At 43.8% G+C, this 19,038-nt stretch overlaps 2 protein-coding genes across 7 annotated transcripts in view; one reads left to right on the forward strand and one right to left on the reverse strand.

The window, feature by feature from the left end:
* Nucleotides 1–19,038, forward strand: part of LOC137300248 (sorting nexin-11-like) — a 115,994-nt gene that overhangs the window by 39,707 nt on the left and 57,249 nt on the right. The gene's annotated exons all lie outside the window — the stretch shown is intronic.
* Nucleotides 542–15,040, reverse strand: LOC137300198 (tigger transposable element-derived protein 3-like). Its single transcript, XM_067969281.1, has 2 exons — nt 14,251–15,040; nt 542–723 (listed from the first exon to the last, which is right to left on the reverse strand). Exons 1-2 carry the CDS (start codon nt 14,705–14,707, stop codon nt 542–544), a joined length of 639 nt encoding a protein of 212 aa, XP_067825382.1. The 5' UTR covers nt 14,708–15,040.

The following is a 19,038-nucleotide window of genomic DNA, read 5'->3' on the forward strand; positions in this document are numbered from 1 at the left end:
ACTCAGCCTGCAGGTAGATGTTCAAACCACAGCCAAAAAAAGCAAAGGGAAGGTATGGAAAAACTATTTCCTCTGATGGGGGGAGTCCAGAACAAGTGGGCATAACCTTAAAGTTAGAGCTAGGCCGTTCAGGGGTGATGTCAGGAAGCACTTCTTCACACAAAGGGGAGTGGAAATCTGGAACTCTCTCCCCCAAAAAGCTGTTGAGGCTGGGGGTCAATTGAAAATTTCAAAACTGAGATCGATAGATTTTTGTTAGGTGAGGATATTAAGGGTCATGGAACCAAGGTGGGTAGATGGAGTTAAGATCAGCCATGATCGAATTGAATTGAAGGCTGGAGGGGCTGAATGGCCTCATTCTGTTCCTGTGTTTACCACTATTTGTAAAAAAAATGCCTACTGATGTAGAGTCCAAAGAATCACATTACTGCAGCCATTAAATTAACAATTTCCAGTTGACATTTTTTTTTAAAGTAATAATTTTGATGCTATGTGGGATGTTCGTAGATTGAAGTGATCCACCCATCCTCGTTTGGGTAAACTAAGACTCGCCTGTATAAAACTGTGAGTCCTGCTCCTCCTGCTCAGCTCCCTCTGAAGGCTGCTCGCGAGAGTCTTCCTCTGCTTCATCCAGTGGTTGTGTTGTTGTTCCCTCTCCATAGTAGTCTGGGACAGGCTGTCCATCTTGCAGGTAGAGAGATGGATGCACAAACACAGGAAAACCTGAAACGGCCAATACGTATACAAATTAATATTTGTGCTTTTTCTTTTATCTCCTGTCCCAATGGCGATAGCGCGTACTTAACTACAGCTCCTTGAGTACACTCTAGTACCCCACTTAAATGGTATCTTCCATGGTTTTATAAATCTCTATGCATAGATTTGTTGGAGCACGGAAAGCTTTGCCACAGGGAGTGGTTGAGGCAGAGGCCATTACAACTTTCAAGGGAAAAGTGTATAAATATTTGAAGCACAGGAAAATACAGGGTTATGGCAAGAGAGTGGGGTGAAGAGATTAGTTTTGGATTGCTCTAGCAAAGAGCCAACACAGACATGATGGGCTGAACGGTCTCCTTCTGTGGTGTAAACGTCTGTGGTTCTAATTCCTCGTATCTGATTGTAGAATGTGAGTCCTGGCAGGATATTCGCCTGATCATCTCCATGTCCGATGTCCAAACAACAACTTGCATTTATATAGCGCCTTTGACATAGTAAAACGTCCCAAGGCGCTTCACAGGAGCGTTATCAAATAAAATTTGACACCGAGCCACATAAGAAGATATTAGGACAGGTGACCAAAAGCTTGGTCAAAGAGGTAAGTTTTAAGGAGTGTCTTAAAGGAAGAGAGAGAGGCGGAGAGGTTTAGGGAGGGAATTCCAGAGCTTAGGGCCTAGGCAGCTGAAGGCACGGCCGCCAGTGGTGGAGCGATGAAAATCGGGGATGTGCAAAAGGCCAGAATTGGAGGAGTGCAGAGATCTCGGAGGGTTGTGGGGCTGGAGGAGGATACGGAGATAGGGATAGGCGAGGCCATGGAAGGATTTGAACACAAGGATGAGCATTTTAAAATCGAGGCGTTGCTGGACCGGGAGCCAATGTCGATCAGCAAGCACAAGGGTTATGGGTGAACAGGACTTGGTGCGAGCTAGGATGCGGGCAGCAGGGTTTTGGATGAGCTCAAGTGTACGGAGGGCGGCAGTTGGGAAGCTGGCCAGGAGAGCATTGGAATAGTCAATTCTGAGGGTAACAAAAGAATGGATGAGAATCACGACGGCCAGCAGCCAGATCAGGCTACTAGTCCAATATACTAAAGTCTTGTCATCACTAGAACCTAAGATAAGTCAAGGACAGGAAATAAGTACTCGCCCCTCTACTCTGCCACATGGCATCCAACTGTGATTTGTGCGCCTGCCTTTATTGCACTGCCTGGCTGATTATTCTAGCCATTTATCACCCTCTGTGTGATGAAGTTCTTTCTGCTATCTGACCTAAATTTATTTTTCACTACTTTTATATTTGACCTCTGCTTCTATCATCCTGCTGTATTGTAAAATAATATTTAGGATTTCCTTTATCTAAGCCATTTAATACTTTATATACTTCAACCAGATCCACCTTAACCATCCTCTCTTTAGATTGTAGCGACTGTGGTTTTTTTTAATCTTTCCCCATAACTCATTCCCCTTACACCTGCAATCATTCGTGTATGCACTATTTTTAAAGAACATCCTTTTATAAAGTGAAAAATAAATCAAACGGTAACTATGAACGATGTTATGAGCAGAAGCATGGAAAGGCCATTAAGCCCATCTAGCTTGCTCCGTCCAGAGTCCGTGTGTGATTATTCAAAGCTCCCTCCAGAGTCCCTTTATGATTACTCGAACATGGGCTTCGCCTCCCCTTCCAACTACCTTTTGAACCCCTTGTCTGTGATGCTGTCTGTAGTCGAATATTCTGCTGGCACACATTGTCAAAGCTGACACTGCTCATTTGGGTGAGGTATTGGGAGAATGGCCGGTATCTGTGGAACTATACCCAGCAAGGAGTCAGGAGAGAAGAAAAAGTTTGTGAGAAGAATTGGCAAGCAAAATGTGTTTTGAGTACTGATATCAACAGTGATGGAGCTAACAGATGAAGTTATCGAGTCTAACAGTGTGACAGAGACAATTAACACACAGCTGATTGAGGTGACACAGTTCGGCTGGAATACATCAGGGGTAAAGGCAAAGGGCCAGAAATTCCTGGGCAGTCTTGAATCTTGGCTAGAGTTCCTGAACCTGTCTAGCCCTCAATCCCCTTTCTCAACTGATATCAGTGCAGCTTCTTTTAATGGTGTCAATTGACCCTGACTCAACTCCCTTCTCTGGGAGTTTCACAGGAGACATTATCCTGCCAGTGTCTCTAACCCTAGATTTTTGTTAGGCAAAGGTATTGAGGGTTGCAGAACCAAGGCGGGTAAATGGAGTTAAGATGCAGATCAGCCATGTTCTGGTTGAATGGTGGAACAGGCTCGAGGGGCTGAATGACCTTCTCCTGTTCCTATGTCGGAAATCACAGGATCAGGCTATTTTGAATATTTTTGGCTGGCGCCCACTTGACTAGCCAGTGTCAGCAGGCCTGTGGGGCTCTGCGATTGACTGTGTTCCAGAAACTGGCTTCTCAATGTACAAATTCCCCCCTCCCCCCAAGGCAGTCAATTTGCACACAGCAAGGTCCCACAAATAGCAATGAGATAAATGACCAGACAATCTGTTTTAGTGATGTTGGTTGAGGGATAAATATTAGCCAGGATACCTGCTCCTCTTTGAAATAGTGCCGTGGGTTCTTTTACATCCATCTGAGAGGGCAGACAGGCCTTGGTTTAACGTCTTATCTGAAAGATGGCACCTCTGACAGTGCAGCTTTCCCTCAGTATTGGCACTGGGAGTGTCAGCCTAGATTATGTGCTCAAGTCTCTGTAGTGGGACTTGAACCCGCAACCTTCTGATGCAGAGGCGAGAGTGTTACCCACTGAGGCACTGCTATACAGACTAGGAAGTAGTAAAACCATGGTCTCTGCTGAATAAGCTGATTTCAGATGAAATGGCAATTGAGGTCACTACAATTGGCATCAGTGCCCCTAAATGAGGGAAAGTGGGGGAGAAAACAGCCAGGGTTCCTGCTCCTGGTCACTGTCCAGTGACTCCCTAATAAAATGTGAGTGTAGATGTTGGGTGAGGCTGGACTGACTTTGTGTCCTACATGGTCTAATAGTTTGCCAACGCGCAAACGCACATACTGTCCAGATTGTGACAGGAGAAATGGATGCTTGGGCAAGATGTCACAGGGCAGCTGTTGCCTGCGGAAGTGTACCTTGGCATGATTCATCCCTTCAGGGCAGGAGAAGGGAAAATTGGAAAAAACAGAATGGCAACAGCCGATCGAATGTTAATGCCCCCAGAGCATGTGGCGCTGCGAGGGTTAAGCACATTACGCTCCAGCCTGTACATATATTTTAATTTTCAACTATTTCACTGACGCTCATGTAATTTAGTAAATCATAGTCACAATGCCGCCCTCTTATTGGAAGATAAATGCAGAATTAAATTTTATTATTCCTGAAACACGAGAACCTACAGGGACTAAAAAGTAATATTGAGGGAGAGGAGACAGTGGGTGGTCTGAGTGGAGTGGATTGAATAAAGCCCTTGTGCTGGCTTGATCATATTACTGATTTCTAATCGCTCAGGCATTCTCAGCTACCCAACAACAAGAGCAGTACAGCTCGGCTTCAGGACAAGAGAAAATGTGATGAAAGATTCTAGGCTTTTACAAAGAAAGGGAATGGAAAGTGGTTCACTTCCTGGTACCGTTGAGTCCTGATAAGATCGTCTGTATAATGCAATGAGAAGCAGTTTAACATTGAATTCTCATTGCTGTAGTGCTCCCATGAACCAGCCACTGCCTCGTCCCCGATAAGATCAACTTCCATTTCATGACGTACAGTGTGACCTTAAAGAGGACTTGATTGTATCTAAAAAGAATGAGGTTTTTTTAATCGGGCTTGGGACTGCTGAAATAAAAAACAACAGGATGTGATTTTTAATATAGATAATTTGTACAAAGATCCTCTTCTGTTGGCCTACATTGCATTAACCCACCAAGTGCCACATTGCCTTGTGTGGCTTTGGGTATGCTTTGCATGTTTGGAGTGGGAACAAGCTTCGAGCACCAAGTGCGCTACACTGGATCTACCGCAAAGCTCAGCTTTCATTCCCATTCCCCTCACCCCCCCAAAAACAACAACAACTTGCATTTATATAGCATCTTTAACATAGTAAAATGTCCCAAAGCGCTTCACAGGAGCGATTATCAGACAAAATCTGACACCGCGCCACGTAATGAGATATTACAACAGGTGATCAAAAGCTTGGTCAAAGAGGTAGGTTTTGAGGAGCGTCTTAAAAGAGGAGAGAGGCAGAATGGTTTAGGGAGTGAATTGCAGAGCTTAGGCCCTAGGCAGCTGAAGGCACGGCCACAAATGGTGTATAATTGTTCTGTGGAATTATACCCGGCAGTAGTCACTCCTTGTTTTCAAATCCCTCCATGGCCTCGCCCCTCCCTATCTCTGTAACCTCCTCCAGCCCTACAACCCTCCAAGACCTCTGCATTCTTCCAACTCTGGCCTCTTGCGCATCCCCGGTTTTCTTTGCTCCACCATTGGTGGCCGTCTTTAGCTGCGTAGGCCCTAAGCTCAGGAATTCCCTCCCTAAACCTCTCGGCCTCTCTACCTCTCTCTCCTCCTTTAAGACTCGGTTTTAAACCTATCTCTTTGACCAAGCTTTTGGTCACCTGTCCTAATGTCTCCTTATGTGGCTCGGTGTCAAATTTTGTTTGATTACGCTCCTTTGAAGCGCCTTGGAATGTTTTAGTACATTAAAGATACTATATAAATGCAAGTTGTTGTTTCTTTAATGTGTGATATCATGAGGATTGAAATCTTTTAAAAATACTTCTGATTTTTTTTTTACAATTGCTTTAGTAACATAACCACAGTCTTTGGAGGTTTGAAATATGTTAAAAAATCAGATGCTTTTGTGTGTCTCAGTATTGATGTAAAGATGCTGATTTTGTAACCTCATAAAACATTTAAAGAGATTGGTATTATGTTATGAAGCCTGTGCTGGCTTTTAAATCAAAAACTGTCAAATATCACGATCAACCATGCATAGTTCAATTTTCAGTGTTCAGTTTTGTTTGTTGAAATCATGAGCTGGAATGTTGTAGTATTATTACTATGTTGTAAAATATTTACTTTAATATTTTAAGAGTACTGTTTGCAGTTTTATGCTCCACATTATTGGAAGGATGTCAAGGCCTTATAGGGTACAGCACAGATTCACTAGGATGAGGAAATACAAATACAAATTAAGACTTGGAAAATTGGGGCTTTTTTCATTAGAACAAGTCAGATTATGGGTGATGTGATATAAGTGTTTGAAATTATGAAAGAATGAGACAGAGTGATAGAAACAGGCTGTTTGCAGTAGTTATGGGGTCTAGAACAAAGGGCCGGAGATACAAGAGATTTAGAACAGAGGGCAACAGACATTTCTTTATACAGAGAGTTGTGAGGCTGTGGAATTCACTTCCACAGTTAGTGGTTGAGGCAGAAATTATGTCAACATTCAAGGTTAGATTGGATGAAGGAAAAGGGGATAAAGGGATATGGGAACAGGGTGGGTAAATGTGATTGGAACTATTTGTTTGCGTGGAGGGTAAACGCTGACACGGACTGGTTGGGCTTAATGGCCTGTTTCCATGTTGTAACTCCTTTGCATTTTTGTATACATGGGCCAGCAGAGTGGGACATCAGGAAATTTCATCCTCTTGACTTACTTCACCTACTCTCATATTCTTTTCAACCTTGGTGGTTTCCTGCCCAATGGCCATTTTCCCTTCTTCTAGGTTTTTTAATTTAAAAACAATATTGATTGTGTTATTTCCCAGTAATTAACTGTAAATTTATCACTTGATAATCTTGCAGTGATTATGCTGTGATCATTAATTGCACTGAATTGGGGGTTGGGGTGGGAGGGGAGAGGGTTGCACTTAGCAAGACGAAGGATGTTAGCGCTGAGGAATGGAGCACAACAACAGGAGGATACCATTCAGCCCCTCAAGCCTGTTCCACCATTCATTTAGACCACGGCTGATCTGCATCTTAACTCCATTTACCTGCCTTGGTTCCATAACCCTTTATACCCTTGCCTGACAAAAATCTTATCAATCTCAGCTTTGAAATTTTCATTTGACCCCCAGCCTCAATAGCTTTTTGGGGGAGAGAGTTCCAGATTTCCACTACACTTTGTATGAAGAAGTGCTTCCTGACACCACCCCCTGACCGACCGAGTTCTAATATTAAGGTTATGCCCCCACCAGAGGAAATAGTTTCTCTTTTCTACCTTATCAACTCTTTTAATCATCTTAAACACCACAATTAAGATCACTCCTTAATCTTCCATACTCAAGGGAATACAAGCCTAGCCTATGCAACCTGTCCTCATAATTTTCATCTTTTTCTGCTAAGAGTGCATATCAGATATGCATAGGATGGGTGTAGCATTGGTTACAGGTGTCAGCTTGACTCAGTTGATAGTAGTCTTGCGTCTGAGAGGTTCAAGCTCCAGGAATTTGAGCTGATAAGCTGAAGCTGACACTGCCATGCCATGCTGAAGGAGTGCTGTATTGTCAGAGGTGCTGTGTCTTTGGATGAGATGTTAAGCCGTGGTCCCAATCTGCCTATTCATTGGACCTTAAAGATCCCATCGTTCTATTCAGAGAATAGCAGAAGGTTCTCCCGGTGTCCTGGCCAACATTCCTCCTTCAACCAATACCATTAAAAACAGATTGACAATTCATCCTGCTGTTTGTGGGACCTTGTGCTGTGTAAAATGGCTGCCTCGTTTACAGAACAATAGTCACTTTGCTTAAGAGTAATTCATCGTATGTGAAGTGTTTTGAAATGTTTCTGAAGCCTGATTAGTCACTATACGAATAAAAGTCCTTTCTTTCATGTAAAATCAAGCTCCCCCTGTACTAACCCAGCAATGCACCTTAACTCCAACATAGAACAATTGATACTAGCTCAATTTATAAATTTAAATCTGAGATAGATAGCTTTTTGGCAACCAAAGGTATTAAGGGATATGGGCCAAAGGCAGGTATATGGAGTTAGATCACAGATCAGCCATGATCTTATCAAATGGCGGAGCAGGCACGAGGGGCTGAATGGCCTACTCCTGTTCCTATGTTCCTATATAATCAATTCGCATCACTGCACCAGTTTGAAGTTTTCCATTTCCCAACCCAATCTTCTTGTGGTCTCTATGAGTAACATTACCTATTTGTGCTGAACTATAACAGTTTTGTTCTATGGATTCAGACTGCAGCATCTCACAAAGCATCCTTACAAGCACCAGAGAGGATATGTTAATAGGGTGAGATGAAGTAAAGTGGGAGGGGGCTTGTGTGGAGCATAAACACCGGCATAGACCAGTTGGGCCGAATGGTCTGTTTCTGTGCTGTAAATTCTATGTAATTCTATGAAACATTTTTTTAGAAAGGTATTGTTTATACCGACATTAGATTGATCACCATATGCAGTATTCAAACACAGATAATGCTTGTGGTCCAAGACTGATCCTCCTGTGGGTCAGTCGATTGAAACTGAATACCATGGCCATTTAAGCATATTAGCATAATCAAGTCAATAGAGTTAGAAGGTCCCCATCCAAGTACAATGAGAACAATGAAACATGCAGACCACAGTCTTCCTGAAAGATACATGGTGCCCTGTCCTGAGGCATGAATATTAGCCAGACTGTACTGTAAGTTTTATCAGCAAACAGTCACTGACCTTACCTCTATGTGTGCAATGTGACCAGCAATAGAGAATCCAATTGATAATCTAACCAAGATAAAAATGCTTCATCTTTGTTGCAGCTCGCACCACCCCCTCTGCTTCCTAGTGCTTTTCCTCCTCTTCCCAAACCCCTTTTTCCTGCTGTCATGCGTTTCTAGAGAGTTGAGAACTGAAATCTTATATTTTTCTTTGCCCTCTAATGTGTTTTTCAAAAGCGGTGCATTGCCCTAAATGCATTAAATTGCACCATTTAAGAAATGGTAAGCAAGGTGCATTTATATCCTTGCAGTCGGGTTTTACCTCAAGTGGTCCTCATCCCTACACAATTTTCTTGAAACTCACCCCGGTTACTGTCTCCATGCAAATAGGATGTCCGTGAACAGCACTGCAGACTCTCTGGCAACTAACATTAACCTTTAGTTTCCCGGCAATTGAAATGATCCATACTGTCTGCAGATGTAGTTGCCTGTGCACCCCTTCTGCTTCCCACATTTGATCTACTCCTGACATGAAGCTGCTGACTCTTGCTATGCTACTGTCCACAGGTAGCAGCTGCCATCCAGTACCTCACTGGTCAACAACAACTTGCATTTATGTAATGGTTTTAATGTGGTAAAACGTCCCAAGGCGCTTCACAGGAATGATTATCAGTTAAAATTTGACACTGAGCCACAGAAGGAGATATTAGGAAAGGTGACCAAAAGCTTGGTCAAAGAGGTAGGTTTTAAGGAGCGTCTTAAAGGAGGAGAGAGAAGTAGAGAGGCGGAGAGGTTTAGGGAGGGAATTCCAGATCTTAAGGCCTAGATGGCTGAAGGCACGGCTGCCGATGATGGAATGATGAAAATCAGGGATGCGCAAGGGGCCAGAATTGGAGGTGGGCAGAGATCTTGGAGGGTTGTAGGGCTGGCGGAGGTTACAGAGATAGGGAGGGGAAAGGCCATAGAGGGATTTGAAAACAAGGATGAGAAAGGTCATTCTTCCATAGGCACTGATTTAGGAGAAGCAACTGCTCCCGCCAGTGTCAATATCAGGTTGTAATGCACCCTTAAATCTGATAAAAAAGAAAAGAATGAAAGAACTTGCATTAACATTGTGCCTTTCTCGACCCCAGGACATCTCAAAGCACTTTACAGCCAACAAAGTACTTTTGAGGTGTAGTCAGTGTTGTAATGTAGGAAACCCGGCAGCCAATTTGCCCGTTTGATGCCTTTTGCTCTTTGCCTCACTCGGGGAAGACTCTTTTCTGTATCTTACTGGCTGCCTGATATAGCTGCCTTGTCCACTTTCAAGGTTTTTATTTCAGAAATGAGACCACCTTGAAGCTCACTCTCTATCAGTTTGTATGTACACGCAAATCTTTGATTTTCAGTTGTGCAGGGTTTAATTCAGTGCCAGCAGCAAATCGGACTTGCGATCCAGGCCTGTTTTTAATCTTAACTCAAGGATTTGGTTGTATTTCTTTTAATGTTTTTTTGTTTGTTAGAAAGCATGAATAGGCTGCAGTATCATAGTAGGTACAGCACAGAAGGAGGCCATTCGGCCCATCGTACCTGTGCCGGCTCTTTGACAGAGCTAGCCAATTAGTCCCATTCCCCTGCTCTTTCCCCATAGCCCAGTAAATGTTTTCTCTTCAAGTATTTTCCCTTTTGAAAGTTACTATTGAATCTGCTTCCACCACCCTTTCAGGCAGTGCATTCCAGATCATTACAACTCACTGCGTTAAAAAAAATGTTGCTTCATGTTGCCTCTGGCTCTTTTGCCGATCACCTTAAATTTGTATCCTCTGGTTACCGACCCTTCTGCCACTGGAAACAGTTTCTCCTTATTTACTCTGTCAAAACCATTCATGATTTTGAACATCTCTATCAAATCTCCCCAGTAATTTGGGGGATTTTCTTTTACTCTAAATAAAAGGTGGGTTTCATTATCAAACCAAAAAGCTTGGCACTTATAAAGGCAATGGGATTGGGATGACTTGATGCCATATCTAAGCTCTGATGTGGAGATGCCGGTGATGGACTGGGGTTGACAATTGTAAACTAATTGTATCTAAGCTCAGTCTGTCAGTCCATAGTGTGTACTCAGAGTGTACTCAAAGAAGAAATGGACCCAGTGAGCATTTCACAGTAACCCCTCAGTAATTTTTTCTCTTCTGTTTTCTCACCTTTCCTCTCCTGGAGACCTTGGGTCCTTGGTGTGGTAATATTCCTATCTCTGTAACTTCCTCCAGCCCAGAGGGGAAAAAAAGCCAAGGTTTTGCTCATGATTTGCTGTCCTGTGACCCCCATCAGCTGAAAGCGTGTATAGATATCAGGAGTGGGCAGGATCTGGCTCAGCTGTGGTGCTCCCTATGGTTGAATAGCCTGTTTGACAATCACTGTCTAGGTCCACACATAAAGATTGACCACTTGAAGGATGACTGGCATCTCTTGAACTGTATCTGGCAAGAGTTAGCGTCTTCAAGAGACGAGGGGCTAAAACACTTTTATTTTCTTTTGCATTTCTATCGCGTCTTTCACGACCTCAGGACCTCCCAAAGCGGTTTACAGCCAAAGAAGTACTTTTTGAAGTGCAGTCACTGTTCTAATGTAGGAAACGCAGTAGCCAATTTGCACGCAGCAAGATCCCACAAACAGCAATGAGATAAAGCCCAGATAATCTGTTTTAGTGATGCCGGTTGAAGGATAGATGTTGGCCAGGACACCAGGGAGAACTCTCCTGCTCTTCTTCCAATAGTGGCTATGGGATCTTTTATGTCATCCTGAGAGGGTAGACGAGTCCTCGGTTTTAACCTCTCACCCCGAGAGACGGCACCTCTGCCACTGCTGCACTGAAGTGTCAGCCTGGATTATGTGCTCGTCCCTGGAGTGGGACTTGAACCCACCACCTTCTGACTCAGAGGCGAGAGTGCTACCCACTGAGCCACAGCTAACAAGATGGCAGTGGCGGGACAAAGAAGAGATGGGAGAGAGTAATTAGAGGCAAATAGTTTAAACTCGGGGTGCAGGGGTGTGTGAGGTGCTCCGGGGATACCTGAACATCTGGATCTAAATGATTCCCTGATGATCTCTCATACCTCGCCATTAACATTCTCTGGAGAGAAAGACTTTTCCACATGGCTTTGTGCCTGACTCACTTTTCAACTTGTTTAACTTGTTAAACTCATCTTCGCTCCCTCCCTCTCCTCCCCCAACTTCCTTTGGTTGCTATTAGTTTCCTTTGCTACAGCACAATGTTCTAGTCTCGGTTTCTATCAAGATTGGTATCCCTGTCGATGAGCAAACTGCACTGCAACAGGGAGAGAAATGGGCGTGGAAAATGAATGAGGGAGCCAGTTCTTGAAAAAGTGATGGAGCTGCTTAGAATATAAAGAAAATGTGTGACCACCTCCGCAACACGGCCTGTCTCTGCTCCTGCCTCATTATCACATTGCTGTTTGTGGGACCTTGCTGTGCGCAAATTGGCTGCTACGTTTCCTACATTTCAATCGTGACTATACTTCAAAAGTACTTTGATATGTATTAATGACCTGGACTTGGGTACAGAGGGTATAATTTCAAAGTTTGCAGATGATACGAAACTCGGAAATGTAGTAAACAATGTGGAGGATAGTAACAGACTTCAGGAGGACATAGACAGACTGGTGAAATGGTCAGACACATGGCAGATGAAATTTAACGCTGTGTAGTGATACATTTTGGTAGGAAGAATGAGGAGAGGCAATATGAAGTAAATGGTACAATTTTAAAGGGGGTGCAGGAATAGAGAGACCTGGGGGTGCACATACACAAATCTTTGAAGGTGGCAGGACAAGTTGAGAAGGCTGTTAAAAAAGCATTGGGATCCTGGGCTTCATTAATAGAGGCATTGAGTACAAAAACAAGGAAGTTATGCTAAACCTTTATAAAACTCTAGTTAGGCCTCAGCTGGAGTATTGTGTTCAATTCTGGGCACCACACTTTAGGAAGGATGTCAAGGCCTTAGAGAGGGCACAGAGGAGATTTACTAGAATGGTACCAACGATGAGGGACTTCAGTTATGTGGAGAGACTGGAGAAGCTGGAGTTGTTCTCCTTAGAATAGAGTAGGTTAAGGGGAGATTTGATAGAGGTTTTCCAAATCATGAACAGTTTTGATAGAGTAAATAAGAAGAAACTATTTCCAGAAGGGTCTGAAGGGTCCAGAAATTGTTGGCAGAAGGGTCGGTAACCAGAGGAAACAGATTTAAGGTGATGCACAAAAGAGGCGACATGAGGAAAGATTTTTTAACGCAGCGAATTGTTATGATCTGGAATGCGCTGCCTGAAAGGGTGGTGGAAGCAGATTCAATAGTGACTTTCAAAAGGGAATTGGATAAATGTTCGACAGGAAAAAATTTACAGGGCTATGGGGAAAGAGCAGGGGAGTGGGACTAATTGGATAGCTCTTTCAAAGAGCCAGCACAGCACGATGGGCCAAATGGCTTCCACCAATGCTGTACCTAACAACATATTATGATACTTGATTGGTTGTATTATACTGATGTGCCAAACCTGGTTGGTAGATCAGACCCCCCCCCCTCCCGTTTCCCCACCTTTAAAATGTTATGCTCCAAAATGGTTCAGCTGATAACTGAACTGTCCACGTGAAACTGAGCCATACAGAGCCAAGAAGATTCCAGGCTTCATCCCTAGTTTGGGCTGAGTTAGCTGGGGTTATACAAACACTACACAGCTTCCGGAGGGAAAGAGAAAATTAGCCGGGGATCCCGCTACTGATAGTTATCCAACAACCCCTGCTGAAAAGTGAACGGGTGTCAGGGTCGGGCTTGGCTATGATGCGCCACGTGGTAGAATAGCCAACTGACGCTCACCGCCCATGCTCATTTGTGGTGAAGAATGAGCACTTGGATGAGATACCAGCACCCGTGGAGCCCTGACCCAGCAAAATCAGCACCTTCACTAAAGGGGGTAAAGATTGGAAGAAAAACCAATTGATACTGGGGCGTACCTTTAAACATTTAAGCTCAGTTAGCACCGCGAGACTGGAAATAAGTCTTGTTCGAGTTGATGTGGGCTGAATGCAACCTCGCAGTGTAACAATTGTATGGTGAAACAAGGTCATATAGGGATCTGTGGACAAGCTCAAGCTACCAGATGTTTCCACTTGTTGGGGAGACCAATACTAGGGGCTATAAATATAAGTTAGTCACCAATAAATCCAATAAGGAATTCAGGAGAAACTTCTTTACCCGGAGAGTGGTTAGATGTGGAACCCGCTACCACAAGGAATAGCTGAGGCAAATAGCATAGATGCATTTAAGGGGAAGCTAGATAAACACATGAGGGAGAAAGGAATAGAAGGATATGCTGATAGGGTGAGATGAAGAGGGGTGGGCAGAGGCTTGTGTGGACCATAAACACCGGCGTGGACCATAAACACCGGCATAGACCAGTTGGGTCGAATGGCCTGTTTCTGAGCTGTAAATTCTATATAATTCTATGTACCAAACACATTGGCTGAGTTATGTGGCTACAGAAAGCAATAGGAAGGTTGGAGTTCGCCGTTCCCCAGCAATGAAGCGAATTTCTCCAACTCCCCCACACCAACTTCTTGTCCTGACAGATTTCTAATTTGATATTCAGAGGTGGCCCTGGATACACAGGATCCTATCGAGTGGTAACTCAAGGTAAACATGGCCTGGCATGGTAGCTGTGGTGTAAACCAGGTTTTGCTGCTTACAGCCCTGGTCGTTTGTTATAGATCCCTGTTCGAGAAAAAATTGGGGGCGGGGTGGGGAAATGGGATAGTGACAGTTTTGAGAGACATTGATCATATGGAGCGGGGTGATCAGCAAAATAAATATCGTACCGGTCCACTGCTCGCCCGACCCTCTGTATTCGCTCTTCTCCTTCGGAGTGCGCTTGTACGCAAGGTTGTTGCGGTTCTTCCAGCGGCACAGCCACCCGTTGGTGGGTTTGAACTCGATCCCCATCTCCTCGGCCAGGGCCTTGGCTTTGGCCATGAGCACCGGCCCGGAGATGGGGCCCTCTTCCTTGCTGGCGGTCCAGAACCAGCTGAGGAGAGCGTCGTCAATGGTCTGGTTCTTGCCCTCCCGCTTGCGCTTGCGCTCCAGGTTGCCCCCTCGGAGCCACTCCTCCAGGATCTCCTCTTTCTTCTTGACGATTTTGGAGATGGCGGAGGCTGTCAGCCCGTACTCCCGGGCGATCTCCTTCTGCTTGAAGGAAGGGTCGTTCAGCTTCAAGATGATCTGGACTTTCTGAGCCAGAGTGATGGCGGTCCTCTTGATTTTGATCGGGTTCTCCATATCAGCGCTGAAACAGCACAGAAACGGCAGAGAGTACAATAGCGTGTTTATACAAAGAGAGTCTCTAAATTCCTAACCATAATCCACGTTTTTTTTTAAAATGCCTGTCAGCCGGTGCGGTTGTATACTGGATGTTTTTTTTCTGCTGTAGGTTCAGTTGAGTGAGGAAGGAATCAGCCAGCATTTACAGCACGGGCATAATGGAAGCTAACAAGCTCCAATGTAGCTGCTTGCAGAATGTGGAGAAAGAATGTGCTTCTCAGCCTTGTGCTGCACAGATCAGGAACAAAGAGGTCTGTGAAACGTGAAGTTGATGCTGAGCAGGCTTTAGGGATGTGCTTTGTGATGTAAAATAAGTGATCTCATCTGAAATTCGACACCACAGCCCAGCCCTGATAAGATCATCTCCAATTTGCTGACGCGCACTTGTGATCCTAGGCAGACGTTGATCTTATCAGGCACCGGCAGTACGTAAGGGAAATGGATTGTGGCTTCTTAACAAAAAATTTTAACAAGGGAGAGGGAAAAACACACACTTAAGTTGATCCTATGCAACGGCTTATCTCCAACAGGCTCCCAGTACATTAGCAGTCAGAGAGCAGGAGGAATATTTTAAATAGGCCTTAACCATCTCAGTACTGAATAATACCCAGCATAAAATAATAATTAAAGACAAAATAAAAAAGGCACGTAGGTTTTAATTGCCACACTAAAAATTGAAAAATAAATGGATTATAATAAGGAACAAGGATGGTTGGCTTTACAAAGTGTGGAACAGTCAGTGAGTAACAACAAAGAGGGAAAGAGAAAGAGGGCGACACAGAGAAAAAACAGACATACAGAGAAACATACACAGTTATAAAACCGAGAGACACGCACAGAAAAGAGACACAGAAAACACAGACATAAATATAGAGAGAAAACAGATGCGCATGCAGAAATACAGAAAGAGAAGTATGTAAACACTCAGAGACACACGCACAGAGAAACCAGAGACATACAGAGAAACACATGTAAAACACAGACCTATACACAACTACAGAACACAAAATACAGAACTAGACACACACACAAAACATAGACCTAGACACACACACATGTGCAGAGAGAGAGTGACAAAGCAGCTCGTGAAAGCGAGAGACACATGCATACAGAAACAGACAGAACCCAAGGAAGATCGAGAGACACACACAGAGACAGAGAAACCCTTTGCTATTTGATCTGTATGTCTTTGAGCTCATGCATGAGGTGAGAAAAAACAAAACAAAAGTTTTAATCACTGGAGGTTAATGGAAATAGACTGGAACGCCTCAAAACGGTTAATCCTGAACAGGATGTGGTCTTAACCCTTCAAACACTAGGCTTCCTCTGTAGCTGGTAAATGAGAAAATATGTTTTCCAGCGCACCTTAAATGATCAATTTAAAACAAGACAAAAGAGGCGGGGAAAAAAGCTTTTAAATAGCAATATTCACTCAACAGTAATAATCCCAGAATTGCATGTAAGGAGTTGGTTGTATGTATGTAGAGGATTCTGATACATGGTTCGCTCAAACCCCCATCAGATTATCTTCAGCTGGCTTGTAGTTAAAAGAGCTGTAATAGCCTGGCTATGGATAAATGGTGTGAGGCTTCGCTTATACTCAGCAAGACGTGGGTTCAACCCTTAACCCCTTCGCTGGCCCAGTTTGTCAATGGATGAGATCTTATTACAAACACTTGAGCTTCTGATTCGACCAGAATCTCCCGTTCATAATACAACTTTGGAAAGAATTTTATTTTTAAAAGGCTGAAATTCTCCTTGTAGGCGCGCGGTCAGTTTGATGCATTTTCCTGCGCAGGACGTCACAAGGTGAACGCAACTAAAAAAAAATACCGACTCCCCCCCCCCCCCCCAAAAAAAAATACCGCCCCCCCAAAAAAAAACAAGTGTTTGTTTTGCCCAATTTTCTCTCTGTTTCCACAACAACTTGCATTTATATATTGCCTTTAACATTGTAAAACGTCCTAAGGCGCTTCACAGAAGCGATTGTCAGACAAAATTTGACACCGAGGCACATGAAGAGATATTAGGACAAAGAGCTAGGTTTTAAGGAGGGTTTTAAAGGAGGAGAGAGAGGTGGCGAGGATTAGGGAGGGAATTCCAGAGCTTAGGGCCTAGGCAGCTCTTCCCTCTTCTCCCGAAGGCACCGTCTCCTACCTGGGTAACGTTCCACGAATGACAGGAATTCTTCGGTTACCTCACCCAAGTAGCCGCCCTTCATGTGTGAGTCCAGACGGTGAGTGTTGGCAGGCTATTCCACCACGAGGGGCATCCCAATCCTTTCCTTGCCTGATACATGCACACCTTCTACCAGGGCCTCACTGGATATTAAATGGTTATAGAGAAGGTAACCTAGAATATTGGTTTAGAGTAAGCAAACAGTAAAGAAACAGGACTAAGATGGCATCAATATAGTTAGTGAAAAGTACATTTGAAACCAATCTTAAAAAGAACTTTTTTTACTCAATGCGTGAGAAATGTTAGGAATAATCTGCCAGGCTGGGTCAGAGACAGATCCATTAGGGACATTCAAAATACAGCTGGATGAGAGAAGAGGAGAGCCAAGGTATTATGAAAGAACTTGCTTTTATATGGCGCCCTTCATAACCTCAATACGTCCCAAAGCACTTCACAGCCAATGAAGTACTTTATTGAAGTGTAGTAATGTAGGGAAATGCGGCAGTCAATTTGCACACAGCAAGATCCCACAAATGACCAGATAATCTGGTTCAGTGATGTTGGTTGAGGGGTAAATGAAGGATGGGCTTTGATGGGCTGAGCATCATTTCTCATCCGTGACTTTTCTCCAGTTTTTCATATTAGAGATAAGGGGGAAAAGCCTGGCTGATTTTTTGTTTGTCGTCCCTCCTTAGCCCGGGAGCATGAAGACCCATTGTTACCACATCCAATGCCACTCCAGCGAAGAAAAATCCAGGAGTTAATACCATCTGCTGGAGGTATTTTGCTTAAACCTACGTATATAGGTTTACGCTGATGAGGGGTTAAAGTTGAATGCTTGTTTTAGTTACCATGGTGAAGGTAACATGAACATGCCTCTGTGGACCTCCAGTAGTTACCAATGAACTGAAGGACTATCACACAAAGTATTCACTGATAAAACAAGCTGCTTAATCACATCTGACGCTCTGGCCGTTCCTTCCCTTTATATATTTCGTTTGAACATATATTATTTTAGAATGATCGCCAAAAGTACAATAAATAATATTTTTGAATTTTTTTTTAAAAAGCATCAAAATAAGTTACCCATTTTTCAAGTGAGTTCCATTTCACCATTCAATAGGGTCCACAATTTATCTTATAAACACAGTCCAGCTTTTCAAAAGCTGGAGAGCCCTTTAGGTTTGAATACCAACGTGGCAAGATTAGGTTACGGCTTCTATAAGATGAAAATACAGTTGTGACTGGGATAACTTATCAGTGATACCATACAAAAATTGATCTTTTGTTTCCCGTCAGCTGACTCCAATCAAAAGCACTGACAAAGGGAGGGGTACAAGACAATAAGGAAGAGAAAAGCAATACGTAACCAGGCTTTGTGGCTGATAGGCGGTGTAGTTTGACTTTTAAACCCAACACTGCAATCAAAGGCATGTAACCGTTACCCTGCTATTTTTGAGAAAAATGTTCACTTAACAGATGAAAGACAGAAAGAACTTGCATTTATATGGTGCCTTTCACAACCTCAGGACTTCCCAAAGCACTTTTGTCCCAATGAAGTACTTTATGAAGTGTAGTCACTGTTGTAATGTAGGAAGCGCAGGAGCCAATTTGCACACAGCAAGGTCCCACAAACATCAATGTGATAATGACCAGGTAATCTGTTTTTTAGTAATGTTGGTTGAGGGATAAATATTGGCCCAGGACCATGGAGAGAACTCCCCTTGCTCTTCTTTGAAATAGTGCCGTGGGATCTTTTCACGTCCACCTGAGGGGGCAGACATGGCCTCGGTTTAACATCTTATCCGAAAGACGGCACCTCCGGCAGTGGTGCACTCCCTTAGACAAGCCATGACAGAGTGACCTGATTGTACTGTGCCCCCCTGTTTATGTGTACAAGTAGAGTTGGTCTCCATGTAGCGAAAGCCCAGTGCATTTGTGCAGGATCGGATGACCATTTGACCAGTGGTCATCCATGAAATAATGATACTTATTTGTTTGCCATGGGCTTATTGCAGCTCTATGGATCGTTCCCTGGAGTGTCAAAGTGGGTAATCCTTCCTGCACCCATTTCCAGAGGGTTGGTTGGAAGTTTCCTGCGAATGGACCTC

Source organism: Heptranchias perlo, chromosome 30 (assembly GCF_035084215.1).
Source record: "Heptranchias perlo isolate sHepPer1 chromosome 30, sHepPer1.hap1, whole genome shotgun sequence".
In the NCBI taxonomy this organism is placed as follows: Eukaryota; Metazoa; Chordata; class Chondrichthyes; order Hexanchiformes; family Hexanchidae; genus Heptranchias; species Heptranchias perlo.